Source organism: Ranitomeya imitator, chromosome 8 (assembly GCF_032444005.1).
Source record: "Ranitomeya imitator isolate aRanImi1 chromosome 8, aRanImi1.pri, whole genome shotgun sequence".
Lineage (NCBI taxonomy): Eukaryota > Metazoa > Chordata > Amphibia > Anura > Dendrobatidae > Ranitomeya > Ranitomeya imitator.
Genome location: NC_091289.1, coordinates 89,669,463 through 89,695,372, shown reverse-complemented (window position 1 = coordinate 89,695,372; position 25,910 = coordinate 89,669,463). Strand labels below are relative to the sequence as shown.

General features: G+C 43.7%; 1 protein-coding gene across 2 annotated transcripts in view; it reads right to left on the bottom strand.

The window, feature by feature from the left end:
- Window positions 1-25,657, bottom strand: part of PDE4DIP (phosphodiesterase 4D interacting protein) — a 1,776,665-nt gene extending 1,751,008 nt beyond the window's left edge. For both annotated transcript variants that reach the window (XM_069737152.1, XM_069737153.1), the window contains exon 1: window positions 25,298-25,657. In XM_069737152.1, the coding sequence (XP_069593253.1) occupies window positions 25,298-25,444 (147 nt within the window). In that variant the 5' untranslated portion in view covers window positions 25,445-25,657. The remainder of the gene's footprint in view (window positions 1-25,297) is intronic.
- Window positions 25,658-25,910: the final 253 nt, after the last annotated feature.

The following is a 25,910-nucleotide window of genomic DNA, read 5'->3' as shown; positions in this document are numbered from 1 at the left end:
ACATCTGTGAGGACCTTATGAGAGGCTTAGCAGTAAGGTAGTACAGCACCAAGGCGCTAGAGGAAGGCTACTGATTTCCACCTGGATAAGGGGAATGTGGATTTGCGTCCAAACCGGCCGGACTCTGCCTGCCCTGTGGTCTGTGCTCTGGACTATGGATGCTGAAGCCTTCAGTAAAAGGTAAAGAGACTGCAACCGTGTGTCCTTGTTCTTCACTGCTCCTCACAACATCCACCATCTACACACTGGGAAGCCCTGGGGACATACTTCACCTGTGGGAAGGTATACCATCTAGCTCCCATAACATCACCCCAGCGGACCCCTTAAAGCAGCGTCAGTCATCCTGACCAAATACCACAGATGGCGTCATGAATAGTGTTGAGCAATACCGTCCGATATTTGAAAGTATCGGTATCGGATGGTATCGGCCGATATCCGAAAAATATCGGATATCGCCGATACCGATATCCGATACCAATACAAGTCAATGGGACACAAATATCGGAAGGTATCCTGTAATGGATCCCAGGGTCTGAAGGAGAGGAAACTCTCCTTCAGGCCCTGGGATCCATATTCATGTGTAAAATAAAGAATAAAAATAAAAAATATTGATATACTCACCCTCTGACGCGCCCTGGTTGTCACCGCTGCAACCGCCATGCTTTCCTTCCTGAGAATGGGCGCGTTAATGACCTTCGATGATGTTGCGGCTTGTGATTGGTCGCGGTAGCGTCATGTGACCGCTCACGCGACCAATCACAAGCCGCCACGTCATCGAAGGTCCTTAACGCGCTCATTCTCAGGAAGGAAAGCATGGCGGTTGCAGCGGTGACAACCAGGGCGCGTCAGAGGGTAAGTATATCAATATTTTTTATTTTTATTCTTTATTTTACACATAAATCTTAATCCCAATACCGATTCCCGATATCACAAAAATATCGGAACTCGGTATCGGAATTCCGATACAGCAAATATCGGCCGATACCCGATACTTGCGGTATCGGAATGCTCAACACTAGTCATGAACATATCCCTTTTAAGACCTTTCCCTTTTATCAACGGACATCCCATGGGCCACGGACCAGGCTAGCTACTGTGACATCCCCCTGAGAACCGAAGGACCCGGTACCGAGTACCCAACTGCCGGCGGGGCTGGTCCAAATGCACACTGTATGATGTTTTTTAGATTTATATCACTGCACTGCACTTTGACATGTATATCTATTTGTACAACATTTTGCACTTTTTGTATACTCTTTGTAATGAAGAGCTATGCTCCTAGATTATTATTGTAAATACTGTAATTATGTATACCCTTTAAATATTCAGCATTTTGCACTTGTTCATTGCTTGAAAAAGGTTCACTTGTTTGGACTGAAACGTCGCTATCATGGGATAAATAAAATAGCTCTTTTTCGCAAACAACGGTGTGCTGCTCCTGTTTTTTGGAATCCTGTAATCAAGGTTTGGTGTTTGCCTGTGGGAGCTTTTTGCACCCGGACTCTTTATTTGCTTTTTGTGCTATCTATTCTACCTTTTTATATAGACCTATAGATAGATCTATAGATAGATAGATCTATGCGTGCACGCAAGCATCCCCGAAGCTAAGCATCCCAGAAGATAAGCATCAAGATAAAGCAGTTATTCCATGGCACAAATTCCCTCTGCGTGCTGTCAGCTGTCTGTCATCTGCCGCTTTACCATCTTGAAACATATTTTAATATGCCTGTTAAATAAATGCTATAATTAATTTGCTGCATTGTACTTAATACTCACTGTTGCATATCCATGACTGGGATCAGTCTAGATGTTATCTGGTGGAAGGTGCTATAGCAAATAGATGTAGCCAGGCCCAATGTCTTTGATCATTTAACCACCTCCTGTGTGCTGGCCCCAGCTGACAAATTATCCCCAACCAGTTCCCACAATCCATCTCTCCTGAGCCTGTATTGTGGTCTATAAATTTAGAAACATCCTAAGGGGTGCACACATGTGGGGGTGCACGCAAGCATCCCCGAAGCAAAGCATCCCAGAAGATAAGCATCAAGATAAAGCAGTTATTCCATGGCAGCATCCCAAAAGATAAGCATCAAGATAAAGCAGTTATTCCATGGCAGTTAGTCAGGGCAGGAGTCAGGTAACTCACACTTTACTCTCCCTTCTATCCATGTGCTTTAATACTATCCTCCTATGTTCCCTTGCTATCCACATTCACCATTTTTCCTGTCCTGATCTGGCTGTACATCACTACAACAACACTCTTAGAAGCATCCTTGACCAAGTAGCTCCCCTCACCCTCAGAACCTTGAAACACAGAGTAAAACAGCCTTGGCTCACATCGCAAACCCGATTTCTTCAGCAATGCTCTAGGTGTGCTGAACGCTTATGGAGGAAAACTCGCACACCAGAAGACTTCATACACTTCAAATTTATTTTAAGAATTTAGAATTTTGCTCTTCTCCTTGCCAAGCAGACCTACTTCACCACCCTGATCTCCTCACTATCCTACAACCCCAAGAAACTTTTTGACACCTTTCGGTCCCTCCTCAGGCCAAAAGCACAAGCCCCTATCACAGACATTTGTGCTGATGACCTAGCCTCAAACTTTATAAAGAAAATAGATAATATCCGTCAGGAAACCACTCCCAGCCACCAAGTGCAGTGACTCCCATCCCTCCCTGCACTTCCCCTGGCTCACTCTCCACATTCGATCCCATCACAGAAGAAGAGGTCTCCAAGCTCCTCTCTTCTTCTCGTCCGACTACATGCACTGCTGACCCCATTCCCTCTCATTTCCTTCAGTTTCTCTCACCAGTCGTCATAACTCACCTAAGTACAATCTTTAATCTTTCCCTCTCCACTGGCATTTTCCCCTCCTCCTTCAAACCCATCCTGTACAAACTACAGACCAGCCTCCAATCTCCTCTTCATCTATAAACTCTTGGAGTGCCTGATCTACTCCCGCCTTACCCGCTACCTCTCCACTCATTCCCTCCTAGACCCTTCACAGTCCGGTTTCCGCCCCCTATATTCGACAGAAATTGCACTCATCAAGGTGACCAACGACTTTCTGACAGCAAAATATAACTGTGACCACTCTCTGCTCATTCATCTCGACCTTTCTGCAGCTTTAGACACTTTTGACCACCCTCTGCTTCTCTCTAGGCTCCAGTCACTAGGCATTACGGACACTGCTTTCTCCTGGTTCTCTTCCTCTCTTTCTGACTGCTCCTTCAGTGTTCTGTTTGCTGGCTCTACTTCATCTCCTCTTCCTCTCACTGTTGGGGTACCTCAGGGCTCAGTCCTTGGCCCCCTTCTCTTCTCCGTCTACACAGCCCCAATTGGACAGACCATCAGCAGATTTGGCTTTCAGTACCATATTTATGCTGATGACACACAACTGTACACGTCATCCCCTCACCTTACCCTCCGCTGTACTAAAGAACCCCAGTGACTATCTGTCCACAGTTTCCAACATGATGTCCACTCTCTCTGAAACTCAACCTCTTCAAAACTGAACTTCTTCTGCTACTGCCATCTGCTAACCTCCCTAAATCTGACATTTTCCTCTCTGTGGGTGGCACCATAATAACACCCCTGCCGCAGGCACGCTGTCTGGGTGTTCTGTTTGTCTCTGATCTCTCCTTCACATCCAATATACAATCTCTTGTCCGCTCTTACCGCTTACACCTAAAGAACATCTCTAGAATCCGCCCTTTTCTCACCATGAAAACAAATACCCTCACTGTCGCATTGATCCACTCCCGCCTGGACTACTGCAATGCTCTATTAATTGGCCTCCCTGTCACTTGACTTTCACATCTCCAGTCCATCCTTAATGCAGCAGCCAGGGTTGTCCATCTAGCTAATCGGTATTCAAACGTGTCCACTCTTCATCTGTCATTACACTAGCTGCCCATTCATTATAGAATGCAATTCAAAGTACTTGTTCTCACCCAAAAAGCTCTCCACAGTGTGGCACCCCCTTACATCTCCTCTCTCATTTCGGTCTATCGACCTAACCGACCACTGTGCTCTGCAAACAACTTTCGACTAACCTCTGCACTAAACCGTACCTCCCACTCCCGACTCCAAGACTTCTCCCGTGCTGCGCCAATTCTCTGGAATGCTCTACTCCAAGATATTAGGAACATCCACAATTTGCATAGTTTTAGGTGCTCCCTCAAAACACATTTGTTCAGAGCAGCCTATCACGTTCACTAATCAAAGTCATTTTATGTTTGTGTGTGTAGGTCATTCACTGCTTCCATCTATCCCCCACCCCCTGAAGATGGCTGGACCATCATTGTAAATACATCATTGTAAATACACACATGTACCTTGTATCTCCCCCACCTCATTGTAAATTGAAAACTCTCACGAGCAGGGTCGTCTTATTTTACTTTAATTATTGTATTGATAACGCTGTTACTTATGACTGTTGTGTTTGAATCTGTTAAACTGTAAAGCGCTGCAGAATATGTTGGCGCTATATAAATAAAGATTATTATTATTATAGAGTGATAGGTAATACAATGGTACATAAAGAGTTAAATAAAGACACACACAGACAAAATCTGAGTTAGGCCGGGGTCACATTTGAGAGAAACTTGCACCAGTTTCGAACCTCAATACCCGGCACAGCCGCCGACACTCGGACCAGAGCGTTCAGATGCATAGAAATACATGGATTAGTCTATGAGTAAGGCTGGAATCACACCAGTGTATGGCATCTGATACGAGAGCATCGGATGCAATATGCTAATGACCCACAGCTCATGGTCTGCTGCGAGTGTGAACTGAGTGTCAGTGCTCATTGCTCTGATCCTCTTGCATGACAGTATTGCAGCACAGGAGCAGAGGAGACTGAGAAAGTAACTTCTCCATCTTCTCTGCTGCCAGTGTCAGCGGGAATTGCACTGCACTCGGGTCATATCCTTGTATGGGTGCAAGTGAGCTGAGTCTCACTGCAAATCGCAGCATGCAGAAAATAATTGCAGATAATCGCAGATCTGAGCTGCCCCGTAAAATAACACTGGGCAGAGTGCTTTGTGATGTTTTATAGCATAGCATAGCATAGATTTTTTGAGGCTTTTGCACCAACGGATTGTACTTCAGAACACGGGATAGTCTGTAGGTGAGCAATATAATACCAATAAATTTTGAACATGTTTTTTAAAGCATATATAGCAAGTTACAACTAGTGATGAGCGAATAGTGAAATATTTGGATTCGGGAAATCGGCACTAATAATATCTAATATAACGAATCTAATGCAAGTCAATGGGAAAGACCAAACAAATAACAAAGGAGGGCACCACTACAAGTACAGTTAGAGCCAGAAATATTTGGACAGTGACACAATTTTCGCGAGTTGGGCTCTGCATGCCACCACATTGGATTTGAAATGAAACCTCTACAACAGAATTCAAGTGCAGATTGTAACGTTTAATTTGAAGGGTTGAACAAAAATATCTGATAGAAAATGTAGGAATTGTACACATTTCTTTACAAACACTCCACATTTTAGGAGGTCAAAAGTAATTGGACAAATAAACATAACCCAAACAAAATATTTTTATTTTCAATATTTTGTTGCAAATCCTTTGGAGGCAATCACTGCCTTAAGTCTGGAACCCATGGACATCACCAAATGCTGGGTTTCCTCCTTCTTAATGCTTTGCCAGGCCTTTACAGCCGCAGCCTTCAGGTCTTGCTTGTTTGTGGGTCTTTCCGTCTTAAGTCTGGATTTCAGCAAGTGAAATGCATGCTCAATTGGGTTTAGATCTGGAGATTGACTTGGCCATTGCAGAATGTTCCACTTTTTGGCACTCATGAACTCCTGGGTAGCTTTGGCTGTATGCTTGGGGTCATTGTCCATCTGTACTATGAAGCGCCGTCCAATCAACTTTGCAGCATTTGGCTGAATCTGGGCTGAAAGTATATCCCGGTACACTTCAGAATTCATCCGGCTACTCTTGTCTGCTCTTATGTCATCAATAAACACAAGTGACCCAGTGCCATTGAAAGCCATGCATGCCCATGCCATCACGTTGCCTCCACCATGTTTTACAGAGGATGTGGTATGCCTTGTATCATGTGCCGTTCCCTTTCTTCTCCAAACTTTTTTCTTCCCATCATTCTGGTACAGGTTGATCTTTGTCTCATCTGTCCATAGAATACTTTTCCAGAACTGGGCTGGCTTCTTGAGGTGTTTTTCTGCAAATTTAACTCTGGCCTGTCTATTTTTGGTATTGATGAATGGTTTGCATCTAGATGTGAACCCTTTGTATTTACTGTCATGGAGTCTTCTCTTTACTGTTGACTTAGAGACAGATACACCTACTTCACTGAGAGTGTTCTGGACTTCAGTTGATGTTGTGAACGGGTTCTTCTTCACCAAATTAAGTATGCGGCGATCATCCACCACTGTTGTCATCCGTGGACGCCCAGGCCTTTTTGAGTTCCCAAGCTCACCAGTCAATTCCTTTTTTCTCAGAATGTACCCAACTGTTGATTTTGCTACTCCAAGCATGTCTGCTATCTCTCTGGTGGATTTTTTCTTTTTTTTCAGCCTCAGGATGTTCTGCTTCACCTCAATTGAGAGTTCCTTTGACCGCATGTTGTCTGCTCACAGCAACAGCTTCCAAATGCAAAACCACACACCTGGAATCCACCCCTGACCTTTTAACTACTTCATTGATTACAGGTTAACGAGGGAGACGCCTTCAGAGTTAATTGCAGCCCTTAGAGTCCATTGTCCAATTACTTTTGGTCCCTTGAAAAAGAGGACGCTATGCATTACAGAGCTATGATTCCTAAACCCTTTCTCCGATTTGGATGTGGAAACTATCATATTGCAGCTGGGAGTGTGCACTTTCAGCCCATATTATATATATAATTGTATTTCTGAACATGTTTTTGTAAACAGCTAAAATAACAAAACTTGTGTCACTGTCCAAATATTTCTGGCCCTAACTGTAATTACTGGGATCTCCCATAGCCAGTAAACCATGTGAATAAAAAAAAAAAAAAAAGAAAAAGAAAGGCTATATAGAAAGGGATCACCAGAATAAATCAAATCATAACAAATACAATTTTATTGATGAACAACTAAACACAAGATTACATAAAAACAATTAAAAAGTCAAAAAGACTACAACCAAGATCAACTAGATATGGTGATCAACCCCATGAGGAAATACATGAGAAATGTGATCTGAAAAATAAACATTACTCAAGGTAAATAGAAAATGATCAAATACTCTCTACAAAATATCCCACACAAATCCCCACAATAAGAAAATACAGCCAACATAGTAACATACATAGTAACATAGTTAGTAAGGCCGAAAAAAGACATTTGTCCATCTAGTTCAGCCTATATTCCATCATAATAAATACCCAGATCTACGTCCTTCTACAGAACCTAATAATTGTATGATACAATATTGTTCTGCTCCAGGAAGACATCCAGGCCTCTCTTGAACCCCTCGACTGAGTTCGCCATCACCACCTCCTCAGGCAAGCAATTCCAGATTCTCACTGCCCTAACAGTAAAGAATCCTCTTCTATGTTGGTGGAAAAACCTTCTCTCCTCCAGACGCAAAGAATGCCCCCTTGTGCCCGTCACCTTCCTTGGTATAAACAGATCCTCAGCGAGATATTTGTATTGTCCCCTTATATACTTATACATGGTTTTTAGATCGCCCCTCAGTCGTCTTTTTTCTAGACTAAATAATCCTAATTTCGCTAATCTATCTGGGTATTGTAGTTCTCCCATCCCCTTTATTAATTTTGTTGCCCTCCTTTGTACTCTCTCTAGTTCCATTATATCCTTCCTGAGCACCGGTGCCCAAAACTGGACACAGTACTCCATGTGCGGTCTAACTAGGGATTTGTACAGAGGCAGTATAATGCTCTCATCATGTGTATCCAGACCTCTTTTAATGCACCCCATGATCCTGTTTGCCTTGGCAGCTGCTGCCTGGCACTGGCTGCTCCAGGTAAGTTTATCATTAACTAGGATCCCCAAGTCCTTCTCCCTGTCAGATTTACCCAGTGGTTTCCCGTTCAGTGTGTAATGGTGATATTGATTCCCTCTTCCCATGTGTATAACCTTACATTTATCATTGTTAAACCTCATCTGCCACCTTTCAGCCCAAGTTTCCAACTTATCCAGATCCATCTGTAGCAGAATACTATCTTCTCTTGTATTAACTGCTTTACATAGTTTTGTATCATCTGCAAATATCGATATTTTACTGTGTAAACCTTCTACCAGATCATTAATGAATATGTTGAAGAGAACAGGTCCCAATACCGACCCCTGCGGTACCCCACTGGCCACAGCGACCCAGTTAGAGACTATACCATTTATAACCACCCTCTGCTTTCTATCACTAAGCCAGTTACTAACCCATTTACACACATTTTTCCCCAGACCAAGCATTCTCATTTTGTGTACCAACCTCTTGTGCGGCACGGTATCAAACGCTTTGGAAAAATCGAGATATACCACGTCCAATGACTCACCGTGGTCCAGTCTATAGCTTACCTCTTCATAAAAACTGATTAGATTGGTTTGACAGGAGCGATTTCTCATAAACCCATGCTGATATGGAGTTAAACAGTTATTCTCATTGAGATAATCCAGAATAACATCCCTCAGAAACCCTTCAAATATTTTACCAACAATAGAGGTTAGACTTACTGGCCTATAATTTCCAGGTTCACTTTTAGAGCCCTTTTTGAATATTGGCACCACATTTGCTATGCGCCAGTCCTGCGGAACAGACCCTGTCGCTATAGAGTCCCTAAAAATAAGAAATAATGGTTTATCTATTACATTACTTAGTTCTCTTAGTACTCGTGGGTGTATGCCATCCGGACCCGGAGATTTATCTATTTTAATCTTATTTAGCCGGTTTCGCACCTCTTCTTGGGTTAGATTGGTGACCCTTAATATAGGGTTTTCATTGTTTCTTGGGATTTCACCTAGCATTTCATTTTCCACCGTGAATACCGTGGAGAAGAAGGTGTTTAATATGTTAGCTTTTTCCTCGTCATCTACAACCATTCTTTCCTCACTATTTTTTAAGGGGCCTACATTTTCAGTTTTTATTCTTTTACTATTGATATAGTTGAAGAACAGTTTGGGATTAGTTTTACTCTCCTTAGCAATGTGCTTCTCTGTTTCCTTTTTGGCAGCTTTAATTAGTTTTTTAGATAAAGTATTTTTCTCCCTATAGTTTTTTAGAGCTTCAATGGTGCCATCCTGCTTTAGTAGTGCAAATGCTTTCTTTTTACTGTTAATTGCCTGTCTTACTTCTTTGTTTAGCCACATTGGGTTTTTCCTATTTCTAGTCCTTTTATTCCCACAAGGTATAAACCGCTTACACTGCCTATTTAGGATGTTCTTAAACATTTCCCATTTATTATCTGTATTCTCATTTCTGAGGATATTGTCCCAGTCTACCAGATTAAGGGCATCTCTAAGCTGTTCAAACTTTGCCTTCCTAAAGTTCAATGTTTTTGTGACTCCCTGACAAGTCCCCCTAGTGAAAGACAGGTGAAACTGTACAATATTGTGGTCGCTATTTCCTAGATGCCCGACCACCTGCAGATTTGTTATTCTGTCAGGTCTATTAGATAGTATTAGGTCTAAAAGTGCTGCTCCTCTGGTTGGATTCTGCACCAATTGTGAAAGATAATTTTTCTTGGTTATTAGCAGAAACCTGTTGCCTTTATGGGTTTCACAGGTTTCTGTTTCCCAGTTAATATCCGGGTAGTTAAAGTCCCCCATAACCAGGACCTCATTATGGGTTGCAGCTTCATCTATCTGCTTTAGAAGTAGACTTTCCATGGTTTCTGTTATATTTGGGGGTTTGTAACAGACCCCAATGAGAATTTTGTTACCATTTTTCCCTCCATGAATTTCAACCCATATGGACTCGACATCCTCATTCCCTTCGCTAATATCCTCCCTTAAAGTGGACTTTAGACAAGACTTTACATAGAGACAAACCCCTCCTCCTCTCCGATTTTTACGATCCTTTCTAAACAGACTGTAACCCTGTAAGTTAACTGCCCAGTCATAGCTTTCATCTAACCATGTCTCGGTTATTCCCACTATGTCAAAGTTACCTGTAGATATTTCTGCTTCTAGTTCTTCCATCTTGTTTGTCAGGCTTCTGGCGTTTGCGAGCATGCAGTTTAGAGGATTTTGTTTTGTTCCAATCTCCTCACTGTGGATTGTTTTAGAAATGTTCTTACCTCCCTTCTGAGTATGTTTTCCTGTGTCGTCTTTGTTCGAGTCTAATGTTTTTCTTCCCGTCCCCTCTTCTTCTAGTTTAACGCCCTCCTGATGAGTGTAGCGAGTCTTCTGGCGAATGTGTGTTTCCCAGGTTTGTTGAGGTGTAGTCCGTCTCTGGCGAGGAGTCCATCATACCAGTAATTCACACCGTGGTCCAGGAATCTAAATCCTTGTTGTCTGCACCATCGTCTTAGCCAGTTGTTTGCATCAAGGATCCTGTTCCATCTCCTGGTGCCATGCCAGGAGATGGAACAGGATCATTAATAAAGCTATATTGATCAGAATGACTTTTTCTTGTTTTTCTGTATTTACATGGTTTACTGGCTATGGGAGATCACAGTAATTACTTGAAGTGGTGCCCTCCTTTGTTCTTTGTTTGGTGCACAATATATATTTGGGGTTGTACCCCAATTTTCTAGAGTGTTGGCACACTGCTTTGATCAATATTATGGACTTAGAATCTAGGGAGGCTGCTTGGAACAATCAGGCCTCAGGTATTTTTTCTTGTAAAACTGATTTACTTCAGGACACTGGTGGCAACACAGATTTTCGCATGATCCCGCAAGAAATCATTACACTTCATAAGACTCTGATGAGGGTATGGTGGAACATTAAAAGTTTGGAGGAGTATAAAAAGTGTGGTTTGGTTCCGAGGGGTGTGAGGGTGCAAATTTTTCCAGCTTGGGAAGCAGATGATAGCTTTCAGCTCTTTTGATGCCAATGGTGTTGGTGTCCCTTTTCAACAAAAACTTAAAATAATTATTGATCAATATGAAAAGGAGATTATTGGGGGTAAAAGGCAGAAATTCCATTGAGATAAAATGGACTATGACAATAAACGGGCCAATAAATGGGTTCACGATGGCAGCAATAGAGCTCCCAAAGCTTCAATTTCAAATACTAATAATGCTGCTGGTATACACGAGATGTCGTCCAGCGATTCTTTTTTTTTTTTATCTTCAGAACAAAGCGACCAGGAGAGTGCCACAGGAGAGGGAGACATAAAAACCAAAAAGAGAGGTAGAATATTCAGGAATTGGTCACCGACTTACAAGCGGAACACAAGACGGAACAACAAGCATTGACATCTAGACAAGCCCCGACTGATGTAACTACAGGTAATCTGCAGATAATCAGTTTGTCTTCCTATCAACTAAATGATAATGAGAGATCTGTTCTTGCACGTGGGCTCTCTTTTTTTCTCCTAACAAACATTTTGGACAAGTTCACTTTGATTAAGGACCTGTATTTGTTCTATAGACAATTAACCTTTAAATTGCTATATCATCAACCAAGCATTATTGATGGTCTGCCAATTGATGAGAGACAAGCATTTAGGGAATTGACTGAGTTATTACAGGAAAATGAGTCTTCAGATATCAATAAGAAAAGGATTACTGGCCGATAACCTTCCCAAGCCACCCCATCTTTTTCTTTGTTTTCAGTTATACAGATTTTTTTTAATACAGCCTCAAGAGACATCCGAAAGTTGAAACTACATTCTAATGGACCTATGAATCTGAGTCGGACTGAAAGTCGAGTGTTACAGGGGCTCAACAAACAATCAGGACATCATTATTCGTGAGGTAGATAAGGGAGGTAATGTTGTCATCTGGCCAGTGGACTTATAGACCAAGGAGGCACTACGTCAACTCAACAATCCTGTTTATTATCAACTGTTACGCACTGACCGTAACTCCTTTTTTAAATCTAGGTTAGACGATCTTGTACATGACATTAGGGTATCCGTGAGTCACAGTAGCTTAGATGTTAACTTAACCTTCTCGCAAACCAACCCCCTTTCTCCAAACTCTTTTTCAAGTACCTGTTGCGGTGACCATTGTTGAATAAAAACTTTACACTGAAATTGGATTAAATGGCCACAGCAGCCTTTTATTAACATTTAACAAAACAATTTAACAATAACGTCCAAAAGGGGGATGTGGTCCTCAAAGCCCCAAACGCCTAATCGTAAGTATTTAACAGCCCACCGTGGCCCCAGGTCAAGTCTTACCCCCAGCCGCTAAGCACCAGCTCATGATGATAACCAACCTGTTCGAACCACTAAACAATTGACGGGTCCCTTGATTAACCCTTCCATAGGATTGAACAGACCCCATCCAACCAAAATTCCTTAGGGGAGTCCAGGACCTCGTGAGATCCCCCTACCAATCCACCAATTCCATTTCCACCAACTTCGAGGACCTTCCGCCCACGCCACCAACATGAATGTTCTGACCTCTTAAACATTCATGTCCCCCCACACCTTTAAAGCTGTCTCGATGCCTTCCTGAATGGCCAAGCACATATCCGTGCCCACTGCATTGAAATGTACGCCGTCCGCTCTCCAATAACCTCCTTCGCTGGTTTCCAGATCCACATGTCTAACTACCACCGTGCCATTCCTTCCCATAAAATGAGAAACCACTTTATTCAATTTAATCCTCGCTTTATTCACCCCCGCCACTGGTCTTGCACCACACCAGACCTTCCTCGGGATAATATCGGACCAAACTACCACTACTTTAGGAAACATCGCCCACAACCTCAGCATGTCAAACTTGATATCTCTTATCAACTCTCTGCAAGGCCTCTTAGCTAGATCATTCCCTCCTAAATGTATGACAACTATGTCAGGAACCCGATCCAAACTAACGAAACGGTGAAATTCGGGCAAAAACTGACCCCCAAACCATCCCTCTTATACCAAGGTTGCCGATTCATGCGGAAAGCCCAATTGGCGCCCCGACGGGCGCACCGCTGCCCTCAGTGCTGCCCAGAAGACGAACAAGTGTCCCATAATCCAAATTAACTGTTGATGATGGTCTGAAACAGAAAAGGGAGGGAAGACAAACAACTCAAATCAGGTTTGGCTGGACATATGATCTGAATCTCTCAGATTCCCAGCGTCTAATTTTCTTTATCACATACTCCTGTAAACCCAACCTAGCAGCTTCCGTTGCTGCCCCGATCCTGAAAGAATTGCCATTATATTCAGTGGCTGGTAAACTCCCCTCCTTCAAACAACGTCTAAAAACCGCTATGAATTGAAACCTAGACAAAAAAGAACTGTCGACATGAATCAACAACAGTTTGCTTAATGACCCCCCGCGCTTCATAAAATTTTTTAAACAAAACACCGGGCATAAGGGGGAACCACGAACCTCGAACAATACCACCTTACAACCTCTACCACTCATGTCTGTTTTTGAGGAGCGAAGAAACACCACCAACCTATCATCGTAGACATCCACGTCTTCTCTCAACAAGCCCCCTTTTATGAACCTGGATGGACTAATTAGCTCTCCTAAGCGGAAAGCGCCAAAAAACGCCAAAGAAAATGCGGCATTAAACAAATCGATTTCCCAAGCAGAAGAGCATATGACCGATAATTTTCGTCCAATAACTAGCAACACTTCATACGAAACAGGCCGCCGGCCGTCTACTGACCTCTTACCTCTCTTTATACCTCTTACCACTTGCTGCACCAAAAAGGATTTGGTTACATCTGACACTCCTCTGACTTTAAATCCATTCGATAACCCCGCCACAAACTTGTCCACTTTTGACACTGACCAGCCGGACTCCCAACCATGACCCAACAACAACAATTTACTCTCATCCTCAATGTCAGTGCTGATTGATGCCCTCCAAGCCTCCCAAATATTCCATGCCTGGCCGTACTGCCTCAAAGACCTGTCTGCCAGTGACCTAGAAAGAAGATGCCTCATGGCCCGCAAGGCAGGTTCCATAATTCCGCTGGACACTCCGTGCCCCACGATTCTGACTCCGAATGTCGTTCCCACTGTGAATAAAAAAGAAGATCAGCAACAGAGTTAGAAGAGCCACAACCAACGTCCGCTATGATCCATAAGTTAAATTTCAAACCTAAGAACACCATGTGCTGCAGTACTCTCACGACTGGCGGGGATGCGAAACGCGTGACGAAGCCGACGCGAAACGCGCATTGGGGCTGTACTGTGTGACCATCCTGCATCTGCCATATAGGTAAGGAACCGTACCCGGGACATCTCATTAATTGTGGGCTGATTTATTGAGGAGATACCCTATATTTAAGAACTTAAGATATAAGATATATATGAGTACTTGGTCCTTGGGGGTTCTGGTTCCCATAATATTATGATATAGGCACAGAGCACTTTATTTTGAATATATAGCAATATATCGTAGGTCACACAGGTCTGGTACCGTTTGTTTCCCTTGCTGAGCATGTTTAAATATTGTAATCTATTTGAGATTTTATGATAAAAATTGATTAGTGTTACAAATAAAATTGACTTTTTTTTATATGATTTTGGACTCAAACTCCCTTTTTTTCGATGGGCATAATGCTTTGGTGTTGGAGTGTCCTATATAGGTATTGTAACTCCTGTATCAATGGTTCATCTATGTGGAGATGAACTGATACAGAAATAGAATTGTTTTCAGTATGGGATTAAATTGTCTCAGGGTGCACTGGTAATAAACGAAATGCTGCTTCAATGTCTGTTTTAGCTAGCAATGCTCCTTTTCCACACAGTCCCACCCAGTCTACCGCCGCGTCGAATGACGTGTACAAAACCGAACAAATCTGAGGATCAATCCCGTCATTCACTGATGATCCTTTTGGGAATGATAAATGGTGAATGAGTCTAAATTTATTGGGCTCTTTTTTCGGAACAACCCCAAGTGGTGAGACCCTCAGGTTACTGAAGGGGGGCGATTCGAAGGGGCCGGCCATCCTGCCCAAGCTGACCTCCTTTTTTAACTTCTCTGAAACCACATCTGAAAACTGCAGCACCGATTTTAAATTCTTGTTTGACAACCTAAATTCTTGATCAATAAATGGGATCCTAAAGCCGTCCTTAAAACAATCCCTCAACAACCGCACCGCCGTTAAATCAGGGTACCTATTTAGATAAGGTTCCATCTCTTCCAGTCGAACCGGAGTCACCCCTTTTTTCAAAAGTATCACTTCCCTTCTGCTTGTTTCCCCGAAAACATTTTGAGGCTCCATGCGTTCCAAAAGATGAGCATTCGTGCCTGAACTTACATTTTCCCCCGAATCTACAGTTCCCTTCATTAAAAGAGAAACACAGTCCTTTTTGCATAGCCACTGAGTGTCCTGACTGTCCTGAACGCCCAGTGCCCCCCTGAAAAGGCTGACCTAACCTAGAAGGAATCATCATCCTCATCCATAATGCAATATCCTTATGGTCCCATCTAATGCTAGGTCGCACTGCTTTCTGTTGACGAAACTGTTCGTCGTATCTTAACCAGCCTTGCCCCCCATAAACCCTGTACGCCTCACCAATTGCATCCATGTAACAAAACAGGCCTGAACAATTTTCGGGCACCTTTTCACCAATTACACTTGCCAAAATGGCGAACGCTTGCAACCAATTTGAGAAAGTTCTCGGGATTAACCGGTACCTCCTCCTTTCTTCATCTTCTTTTTTATTATCTTCCCTCCTCACCCTATCCAAGTTGAAACGCTATAACGGCAACAAGGAAAAAATCTCTATATATTCCCCTTTCCATATTTTTTCTCTCACTTCGTTTTTTAAATGAGCCCCTAATGGGCCTTCAAAGCATACATATACTTCGCCTTTTGCCGCATCGTCTAGTCGCACCGTATCCTCTTTTTCTTTTTCGCCACCCACCCCTGTACTACAACTGGCCGTGTCATCCATAGCTATGTTGCCTCTGGACACCCCTCCCCCTCCTGTCATGGACTGGGCGCTGCCAGCATCACAAGCCACATTGCTTGGTGTTCCCCGAGTGCCAGTAAAAACTCCAGCGCCCAGCCCTGAATTCCCCAGCCAAGCTGCCGCCGGAGGAGCTACCCTCGCACCACCAGACGCCAGTAAAAAGGCTAAATCCCTAAGGCCGTGTAACAATAAACCCATGCCCCCGCTCACCCCCTCAGACACCAACTCGCGCCCCGTACTCTCAATTACCGGAAAGCATGGATTAATAGGAAAAATATGCTCCCTCTCACCTGGCTGCCTGGGTGCTGTGACCCCACCAGTCGTAGATCCTGCATCCTGTTGTAGCCATCCAGTCGCACTCATGGATTGGTCTTCTGCTCCTGCTGTAGCCACTGGGTCAACCTGAAATCCCAGCTGCCGGACTGGTGCTGTGGCTGCCTGATCAGGGATCCATGAGGCTGATGCTCCGCTGCTAGTGACTCCTGTCACCCTGTGTGCTGGCGTGTGTGAGCCTCCCTGCGCTTGTGCAGGTGATTCCGGACCGTTGCCCATGCCTGCTGCTTGCTGTATGCCTCTCAGGAAGGCCATGGGAGCCGACCCCCCACCACAGCCTGCCACGAGGCACCGTCGCTGAATGCGCTCTCCTGCCTGGGCCAGCCGGCTGCCACCCGCTATGGCTCCTATGCTGAGGGGCTAATTGGTACGGCCCCCTCCTCCCAGTCTCCCGCTCACGTCCTCGCTGACCAGGCCTTGCCGCCACGCAAGTGCCCGCCGTCCCTGGTCCCGACTCCCGCTGTGGTGCACTCACCGCCGTGGGGGAAGCGGACGCTTAGCATCTGGGCTAAGGCGTGCCGGAGGCCTGGATCTCTGCGGCCGTCTGCCTTCAGATGAAGCCCGAGAGCTTCCTGCCGCCGCCCCTGAAGTAGGCTGCTGATGGAAGTTTGCAGCCATGCTGATCCCTGGGTGCTCGCAGCCTCCCTCAGAGTCTGAAGAAAGGCTTCTATCTCCCTTTCTGCCATCTAAGAAGGATCTAGGAGCTGTTTCTGTCTGGTGAGTACCTGACTGGTTGACTCACCGATATGGCTACCCCCCTTTATAAGCCTGCCTTTTTCAAATCCCTCTGTCCCCTCCCCATCAGTGACCTCATCACCCCTGCATTAACCTCCTATTTGTCCTCTGCACAAAACGCTTGTTATTATCCAACGTCTCCTTGTCATGTCGGCCTCCCCTTGAAGGGCCGGTGGCCCAGTACGGCCTCACTGGATGCTCTTGAACATAATGTATTCAAACAAAAAGAACGTGATTTCCTTGTCAACCATCATCCCAGAGTCCCTACTTTCTATATGTTACTGAAAGTGCCCAAGGCATTGGTGGACTCTCCAGGTAAGCCGATTGTCTCGGGCATTGAGGGTCTTTATGAATGACCTTGCATCTCTGTGGACTTTTTCCTTCAACCCTTGGTCTTGTCCTTATTTTTTTACATCCGGGATTCAGCACGTCTCATACAATTACTGGATGAGGTTGAGGTGCCACCTAATTTCATTTTAATTACGTTTTACTCTAATATTTATCATAAATTTGGCATCCAAGTGGTGGCACATTTTCTAAAACAGAACCCCATTCCTGGGCATGCGCACTGCGCTTGTCAGACGCTCCCCCAGGTTCCCCGCCTTCCAGCGTCGGTCTGTGCAGGAATCTGCCCAGGAATCCCAGATCCGAACTGTGCATAATGCATAAGACAGTGCGGGGCGGGGATTCAGTAACATGGTGGCCGCACTGCCCGCACAGGCGCAGTCAGGAACCCGGCATCTGAGCTATGACTGCCAATTCTCAATGCGCCTGCCCTAGGCAGGCACGCACAGTGCAGGCGCCGGATTTAAGAAGAACAGCGCGCAGGGGGCGGCGAACATCGCCCCAGAAGAGATGAGTGACGGCAGTTGGGCGCTTCACAGAGGAGGCTTCAGACCAGCCTCCGTGGACAAAGATAGGTATTTTTGAAAAGTTTCAAAGAGCTTTATTTTAGTAATACATGAACACAAAACTAAAATAGCCACCTTGTTAGAATGCAGCATTACTGCTGCACAAGGTGGCTCTTTTAGTTTATAACGGCTGGAGGGGGGTGACAGTGGCCCTTTAAGTTAATTATTTGTTTGAATATCACATTACTTTCTGTGGGCGACAAAACTTTTGTCTTGCCAAAATCTGACCATTCTGTGTCCATTAACTGATCAATATTTCTGCATTGATGCCAATTTATTTTCTTAACCTAAACCACATTTCGGAGGGTTTCAGCTTTCAAAAGATACAGGAAAGAAATATATCTTGGTACCGTGTTAGCCAGTGGATAGAAAAATATTTAGAATTGAGAGTCCTCAGTGGTTGATACCTTTTAATGGCTAACTGAAAATCAGTTAGCCATTAAAAGGTATCAACCACTGAGGACTCTCAATTCTAAATAGCTTTCAAAAGAATAATTTATATAACAAATGGATGAATTTAACATCAGGTTATAATCTTTTATTTACATAACATGGATAAGCGACAAAACTTCTGTCAGGGAGTGTAAGTAATTTGCTCCAATATTGCACATGTCCCGGAGCAATATTGTGTGCTATAATTAGCCACACACTCGATTTTATTGCACCTTAACCCAAAAACAGAAATAAACACCGGGAACCTAAATACTGAACCTGGATTAGCCCTGCCTGTCAGCGGAGTTTGGCACCCTAATTCCTGCGCAGCTGGCGCCCCCGCTCATCGTCACCAAACCCTAGTACACCCCTCAAACACTTATTAGATAGGGAGGGTTTTAGATATAAATGTATTATACCACCACACAGAGAAAGGCAGACTATACCGGATCTCCCAGAGAATCACAAGGTAAACAGTGTTAACAATACATTAGTGACAATTCTCCCTAAAAAAAATACCCATATTGCATTAAACAATAAGTATGTAAAGCTTCAAGCGTTTCCCCATGATTGGTTCATCAGGAGCCATACTTAACATCAGTATTATCAATACACTTATCTGAACAACGCAACAGTAGGATGAGGATAACATCAGATTCTACAAGTGCGCCTTTAAGAGCAGCGGGGAGCGATGCCCATCCACAAGCCGCGGGTATCAATCAGCCTTGCGCTCCTTGTATTTTCCAAAACTTATATAACACACACCTCTTTATGGTTCCTGTAGCAGCCGCGCGTTAAGCTACGTTCACACTAGCGTTGCGCCGCCCTGCGTCGGCGACGCAACGCGCGACGCACGAAAAAACGCGTGCGTCGTTTTTTGACCAAAATCGGACGCACAGAAAATGCAACTTGTTGCATTTTCTTGCGTCCGACGCTAGCGTCGGAAACGACGCAAGTGTCGAAAAACGCCACCCTAAAAACGCACGCGTCCCCTATGTTAAACATAGGGGCGCGTCGCCGCTGCGTCGCCGCTGAGTCGCCGGCGCAACAGCGACGCACATTGGCGGAACGCCAATGTGAACGTAGCCTTAGAACTACTTCCGCCAGCGTTTCCGGGTCACAGCCCCTACGATGACATGCGCACCTACTCCAACTGGTGGAACGCTATTGCGCTCCACGGTGCGCATTAGAAAGAGACCCATCTTCCATCTTAAACATCTAGTATATACTACACCTCAAATTCTCCAGAAAGAAGCGTAATGGATATTTTGTATGAAGAGCGTCAAACCACAGGGTTTGAATCATCAGTTACAATTTGGGTGTTTTGTATAAATAGACACTAGCCCGTTACCCTATGTAATCTCTTTTGGATTTAAATCCTCTCCAAATGGGGTTAGGTCATTATCATCTAGTCCTTAGCATATTAATGTAAAGAAAATAAAGACAATAACATAAAAAAATGTCTCCTAACAGAAATACATGCAGTGAATGGATTTTTCGTTTCTTATTAATCTTTGGTGCCATCTTGATTTTGTGTGTATTTAATTTTACCACTAAGATTTTCTACAATTATTAATAGAGATCTGCAAATTTGCTTAGATTTCCTCTTATTTGGCAACCTATAAGGCTTGCAGAATAAGCTGCAGAGGAAACCCGGCTTCCTGGATCGTGCCAGCCAACAAACAGCGACACATGCAGCTAATTAGCTGATCAGCTGGCGCGATCCAGGAAGCCGGGTTCCCTCTGCAGCTTATTCTGCAAGTGCTATAGCTTAACGAATAACAACAAACTTGAGCAAATTTGCTCATCTCTACTTTGTTAAGGCTAGCGGAATGCACCGAGTTAATATAGATGTTTTTATTGTTATTGGTGCGTTCGCAGCCCGGGGCCCACCGGGCAGGAAAACCTGCTGCTAGCAAACGGCAGCACTATATGGCTATGTATGGACTAACTCAGTTAATTCACCGAGTAGCCATGAAAGCAAAGCACTGTGCCCTGTTAGACTACACAGAGGCACAGGCTAACTGCCCAAACAGAGAGCTGTCAGTGGTCACGCATGCACACAAAACTCCTCGCCGGAGGTGCCAGCATTCTAGGGGCTTATTTCAGCCAGGTCCCTGAATACATACAAACACAATCTTCTCGCCAGAGGTGCCAGCATTCTAGGGGCTTATTTCAGCCGTGTCCCTGAACACACTCTTACGTGACCACACTGGCGCAAAGCACAAAACATAGAAAAATACGGCCATGCAAGCCTTAAATAGTTGCAGCACGTACAGGACCTTCCTAGAAGGACCAATGAGAGGTTGCCACAGAGCGTGAGCACCTACAGGGCCTTCCTGAAGGACCAATAGCCTTAGCTGCAGTATCTGATCATGTGACCCTCGATCTCCACTGAGAGATCTTACTCTGGGCATGCTCAGAATGAGAAAAGCAGGACTTAGTCCCAGGAGCGTCTGCTCGCCACTGCCCAGCACTGACTCCAATGGCAGAAGCAGGAAAAGCAGCAGTAACTCTTTGTACAGAGTCAGACTGAGCGAGACGCTGGGACCGACGTCTCCGCTGAGCAGGCTCCACTGCGAGAAGAGAAGAATGGGAGACCGCAGCGGAGATGGCCCGAGATTCCCCCTGTGCAGAAGCGGGAACTCGACCCCTAACATAATTATTTATTCCTAGATTTGATTTAGCACTTTGTTTAACTTTAGGGGCATAGTTGCAATATTACTCCACTGGATACTGTTTTATTTATTCATGATTATTATTCTTTTTAACTAGACTTTATACAGTAACAATGATTTTGGCATTAACCCTTCCATGCAATATCAATTCTTTTGACTGCTATTCCAATCATCTACTATATAATTGTTTAAGGGTCACTTCCGTCTGTCCTTCTGTCTCTCTGTCACGTTATTCATTCGCTGATTGGTCTCGCCAGCTGCCTGTCATGGCTGCCGCGACCAATCAGCGACGGGCACAGTCCGGAAGAAAATGGCCGCTCCTTACTCCCCGTAGTCAGTGCCTGTCGCCCGCAAACTCCCCTCCGGTCACCGCTAACACAGGGTTAATGCCGGCGGTAATGGACCGCGTTATGCCGCGGGTAACGCACTCCGTTACCGCCGCTATTAGCCCTGTGTGTCCCCAACTTTTTACTATTGACGCTGCCTATGCGGCATCAATAGTAAAAAATGTAATGTTAAAAGTAATATTAAAAAAAAAACCCTGCTATACTCACCCTCCGTAGTCGCTCGCGCTGGCCGCCATCTTCCGTTGCAGGTTCCAGTGGCAAAGATGGTATGGGAGAAGGACCTGCCATGACGTCATGGTCATGTGACCGCGACGTCATCACAGGCCCTGCACTCATACCAACCCTGGGACCAGAAGCTGCCGTGGACTACAAGGGGCCCTCGGAAAGGGGAGTATATGTTTATTTTTTATTTTTTAAACTGTGACAAACCTGGCTGGGCAATATACTACGTAGCTGGGCAATATAGTACGTGATTGGCCAATATACTACGTGGCTCTGTGCTGTATACTACTTCGCTGTGCAATATACTATGTGGCTCTGTGCTGTATACTATGTCACTGGGCAATATACTATGTAACTGGGCAATATACTACGTGATTGGCCAATATACTACATGGCTCTGTGCTGTATTCTACGTCACTGTGCAATATTATTATTATTATTATTTATTGTTATAGCGCCATTTGTTCCATGGCGCTTTACATGTGAGGAGGGGTATACATAATGAAAACAAGTACAATAATCTTAAACAATACAAGTCATAACTGGTACAGGAGGAATGAGGACCCTGCCCGCGAAGGCTCACAATCTACAAGGGATGGGTGAGAATACAGTAGGTGAGGGTAGAGATGGTCATGTAGCGGTTTGGTCGATCGGTGGTAACTGCAGGTTGTAGGCTTGTCTGAAGAGGTGGGTCTTCAGGTTCTTTTTGAAGGTTTCGATGGTATATACTACGTGGGCTGTGCAATATACTACGTGGCTGGGCAATATACTGCGTGGCTGGGCAATATACTACGTGGACATGCATATTCTAGAATACCCGATGCGTTAGAATTGGGCCACCATCTAGTGTATTATATTTAGATAGGTAATCATTTCCATTCACCGCATGTATTTCTGTTGAGAGAGATTTTTTATGCAATTGTCTTTATTTTCTTTACATTAATATATAAATTCATTTTAGTCATGTTTCCTCTATCTACAGTGGGTACAAAAAGTATTCAGACCCTTTTAAATTTTTCACTCTTTATTTCATTGCAGCCATTTGGTAAATTCAAAAAAGTTCATTTTTTCACATTAATTTCTACATTTCTGTTTTTTCAGTCAACATGGGGTGCAGAGTGCACCCCATGTTGACTGAAAAAACAGAAATGTAGAAATGTTTGCAAACTTAATAAAAAGGAAAAACTGAAATATCACATGGTCATAAGTATTCAGACCCTTTGCTTAGACACCTTTATTGGAGTCCAGCTGTGTTTAAATAAACTGATAGGACTTAATTTGCAAAGGCACGCACCTGTCTATATAAGACCTCACAGCTCACAGTGCATATCAGACCCAATGAGAATCATGAGGTCAAAAGAACTGACCAAGGATCTCAGAGACAGAATTGTGACAAGGCACAGATCTGGCCAAGGTTACAACAGAATTTCTGCAGTACTCCTAAGAGTCCAGTGGCCTCTATAATCCATAAATGGAAGAAGTTTTGAACCACCAGAAGTCTTCCTAGACTTGGCCGTCCAGCCAAACTGAGCAATCGTGGGAGAAGTGCTTTGGTGAGAGAGGTAAAGAATAACCCCAAAATCACTGTGGCTGAGCTCCAGAGATGCAGTAGGGAGATGGGAGAAAGTTCCACAAAGTCAGCTATCACTGCAGATCTCCCCCAGTTGAGCATTTATGGCAGAGTGGCCCGACGGAAGCCTCTCCTCAGTGCAAAACATATGAAAGCCTGCATAGCGGTTGCTAAAAAAACACATGAAGGACTCCCAGACTATTAGAAATAAGATTGGTCTGATAAGACGAAGATAGACCTTTTTGGTGATAATTCTAAGCTGTATGTGTGGAGAAAACCAGGCACTACTCATCACCTGCCCAATACAATCCCAACAGTGAAACATGGTGGTGGCAGCATCATGCTATGAGGGTGTTTTTCAGCTGCGGGGACAGTACGACTGGTTGTCATAGAAGGAAACATAAATGCGGGAAAGTACAGAGATATCCTGGATGAAAACCTCTTCCAGAGTACTCTGGACATCAGACTTTGCAGAAGGTTCACCTTCCAACAAGACAATGACCCTAAGCACACAGCTAAAATAACAAAGGAGTGGCTTCAGAACAAATCTGTGACCATTCTTGACTGACCCAGCCAGAGCCCTGACCTAAACCCAATTGAACATCTCTGGAGAGACCTGAAAATGGCTGTCCACCAATGTTCACCATTCAACCTGACGGAACTGGAGAGGATGTGGCAGATGCAGTTTAACAATGATAAATGTAAGGTTATACACATGGGAAGAAGGAATCAATATCACCATTAAACACTGAACAAGAAATCACTGGGTAAATCTGACATGGAGAAGAACTTGGGGATCCTTGTTAATGATAAACTTACCTGGAGCAGCCAGTGCTAGGCAGCGGCTGCCAAGGCAAACGGGATTATGGGGTGCATTAACAGAGGTCTGGATACACATGATGAGAGCATTATACTGCTTCTGAACAAATCCCTGGTTATACCGCACATGGAGTACTGTGCTCAATTTTGGGCATCGGTGCTCAGGAAGGATATAGTGGAAATAGAGCGAGTACAAAGGAGGGAAACAAAATTAATAAAGGGGATGGGGGAACCACAATACCCAGAGAGAATGGCAAAATTAGGATTATTTAGTCTGGAAAAAAAGACGACTGAGGGGCAATCTAATAACCATGTATAAGTATATAAGGGGACAATACAAATATCTCTCCGAGAATCTGTTTGTACCAAGGAAGGTGACGGTCACAAGGGGGCATTCTCTGCATCTGAAGGAGAGAAGGTTTTTCCTTCCACCAACATAGAAGAGGATTGTTTACTGTTAGAGCAGTGAGAATCTGGAATTGCTTGCCTGAGGAGGTGGTGATGACGAACTCAGTTGAGAGGTTCAAGAGAGGCCTGGATGTCTTCCTGGAGCAGAACAATATTGTATCATACAATTATTAGGTTCTTTAGGAGGACGTAGATCTGGGGATTTATTCTGACGGAATATAGGCTGAACTGGATGGAGAAATGTCTTTTTTCGGCTTTGCTAACTATGTCACTATGTTACTATGATCTGCAAGGAAGAATGGCAGAGGATCCCCAAATCCACGTGTGAAAAACTTGCTGCATCATTCCCAAGAAGACTCATGGCTGTACTAGCTCAAAAGGGTGCTTCTACTCAATACTGAGCAAAGGGTCTGAATACTTATGACCTTGTGATATTTCAATTTTTCTTTTTTAATAAATTTGCAAAAATTACTACATTTCTGTTTTTTTTCAGTCAAGATGGGGTTCAGAGTGTACATTAATGAGGAAAAAAAATTACTTTTTTTAATTTACCAAATGGCTGCAATGAAACAAAGAGTGAAAAATTAAAATGGGGATGAATACTTTCTGACTTTCCGTATCCACTGTAGAAAGATAGATGATAGATAGATAACATATAGATAGATGATAGATAATAGATATATAATAGATAGATAACAGATAGATAATAGATAGATGATAGATTGATATTAGATAGATAATAGATAGCTTTTACACTGCTTAATGGCGGCATGTCCTATTTGACAAGAAAATGTATGAAGATGTATAATTACTTACACTTTTGTAGACATCACTGCTACTTTCTTCAAACTTATGCTGGATTCGTTCTTCCAGGAAGTAGATCCTCAATTTGAGGCTAAAATTTTCTTTCTTTAGATCATTTAAGTGTTGTGACAGTGTTCGGTATCCGATAGACATAGTCATTTTGTAGTTAGATCTTCTGTTTTGTACACTTTAGCATATTTTAAATAATATATATCTCACTGTATAAAAACTCTAACCTACAAAACAAAAACAAGCACAAACATAAAAGTGTGCATTTCAGCTACTATGAAATCATAGTAAAAATTTCTCAGCTGACTTGGAGCTAAGACGTCTGTGTATCCTTCAGAAACTAGCCCAGCTCAACAGTACAGTGCTTCCAGAGCAGTTGCTTTTTCTTTTTTAAATTCAGGGAGATATTTATGGCATCTCTAGCAGACAGCTGTCATAAATCCTTTACAGGCACAAGTGCTGAAAGCTGATACCAGTAGAGAGCTGTCACTGGAGCAACACTTTGACTTTTATTGTGGCAGCTGTTACTTTAGCTAACATGACACACTATCTGAACATTTGCTCTGTTCTTTGCCTTGCAGTAAACAACCGTTATTGCAAGAAATTCATCGTTTTG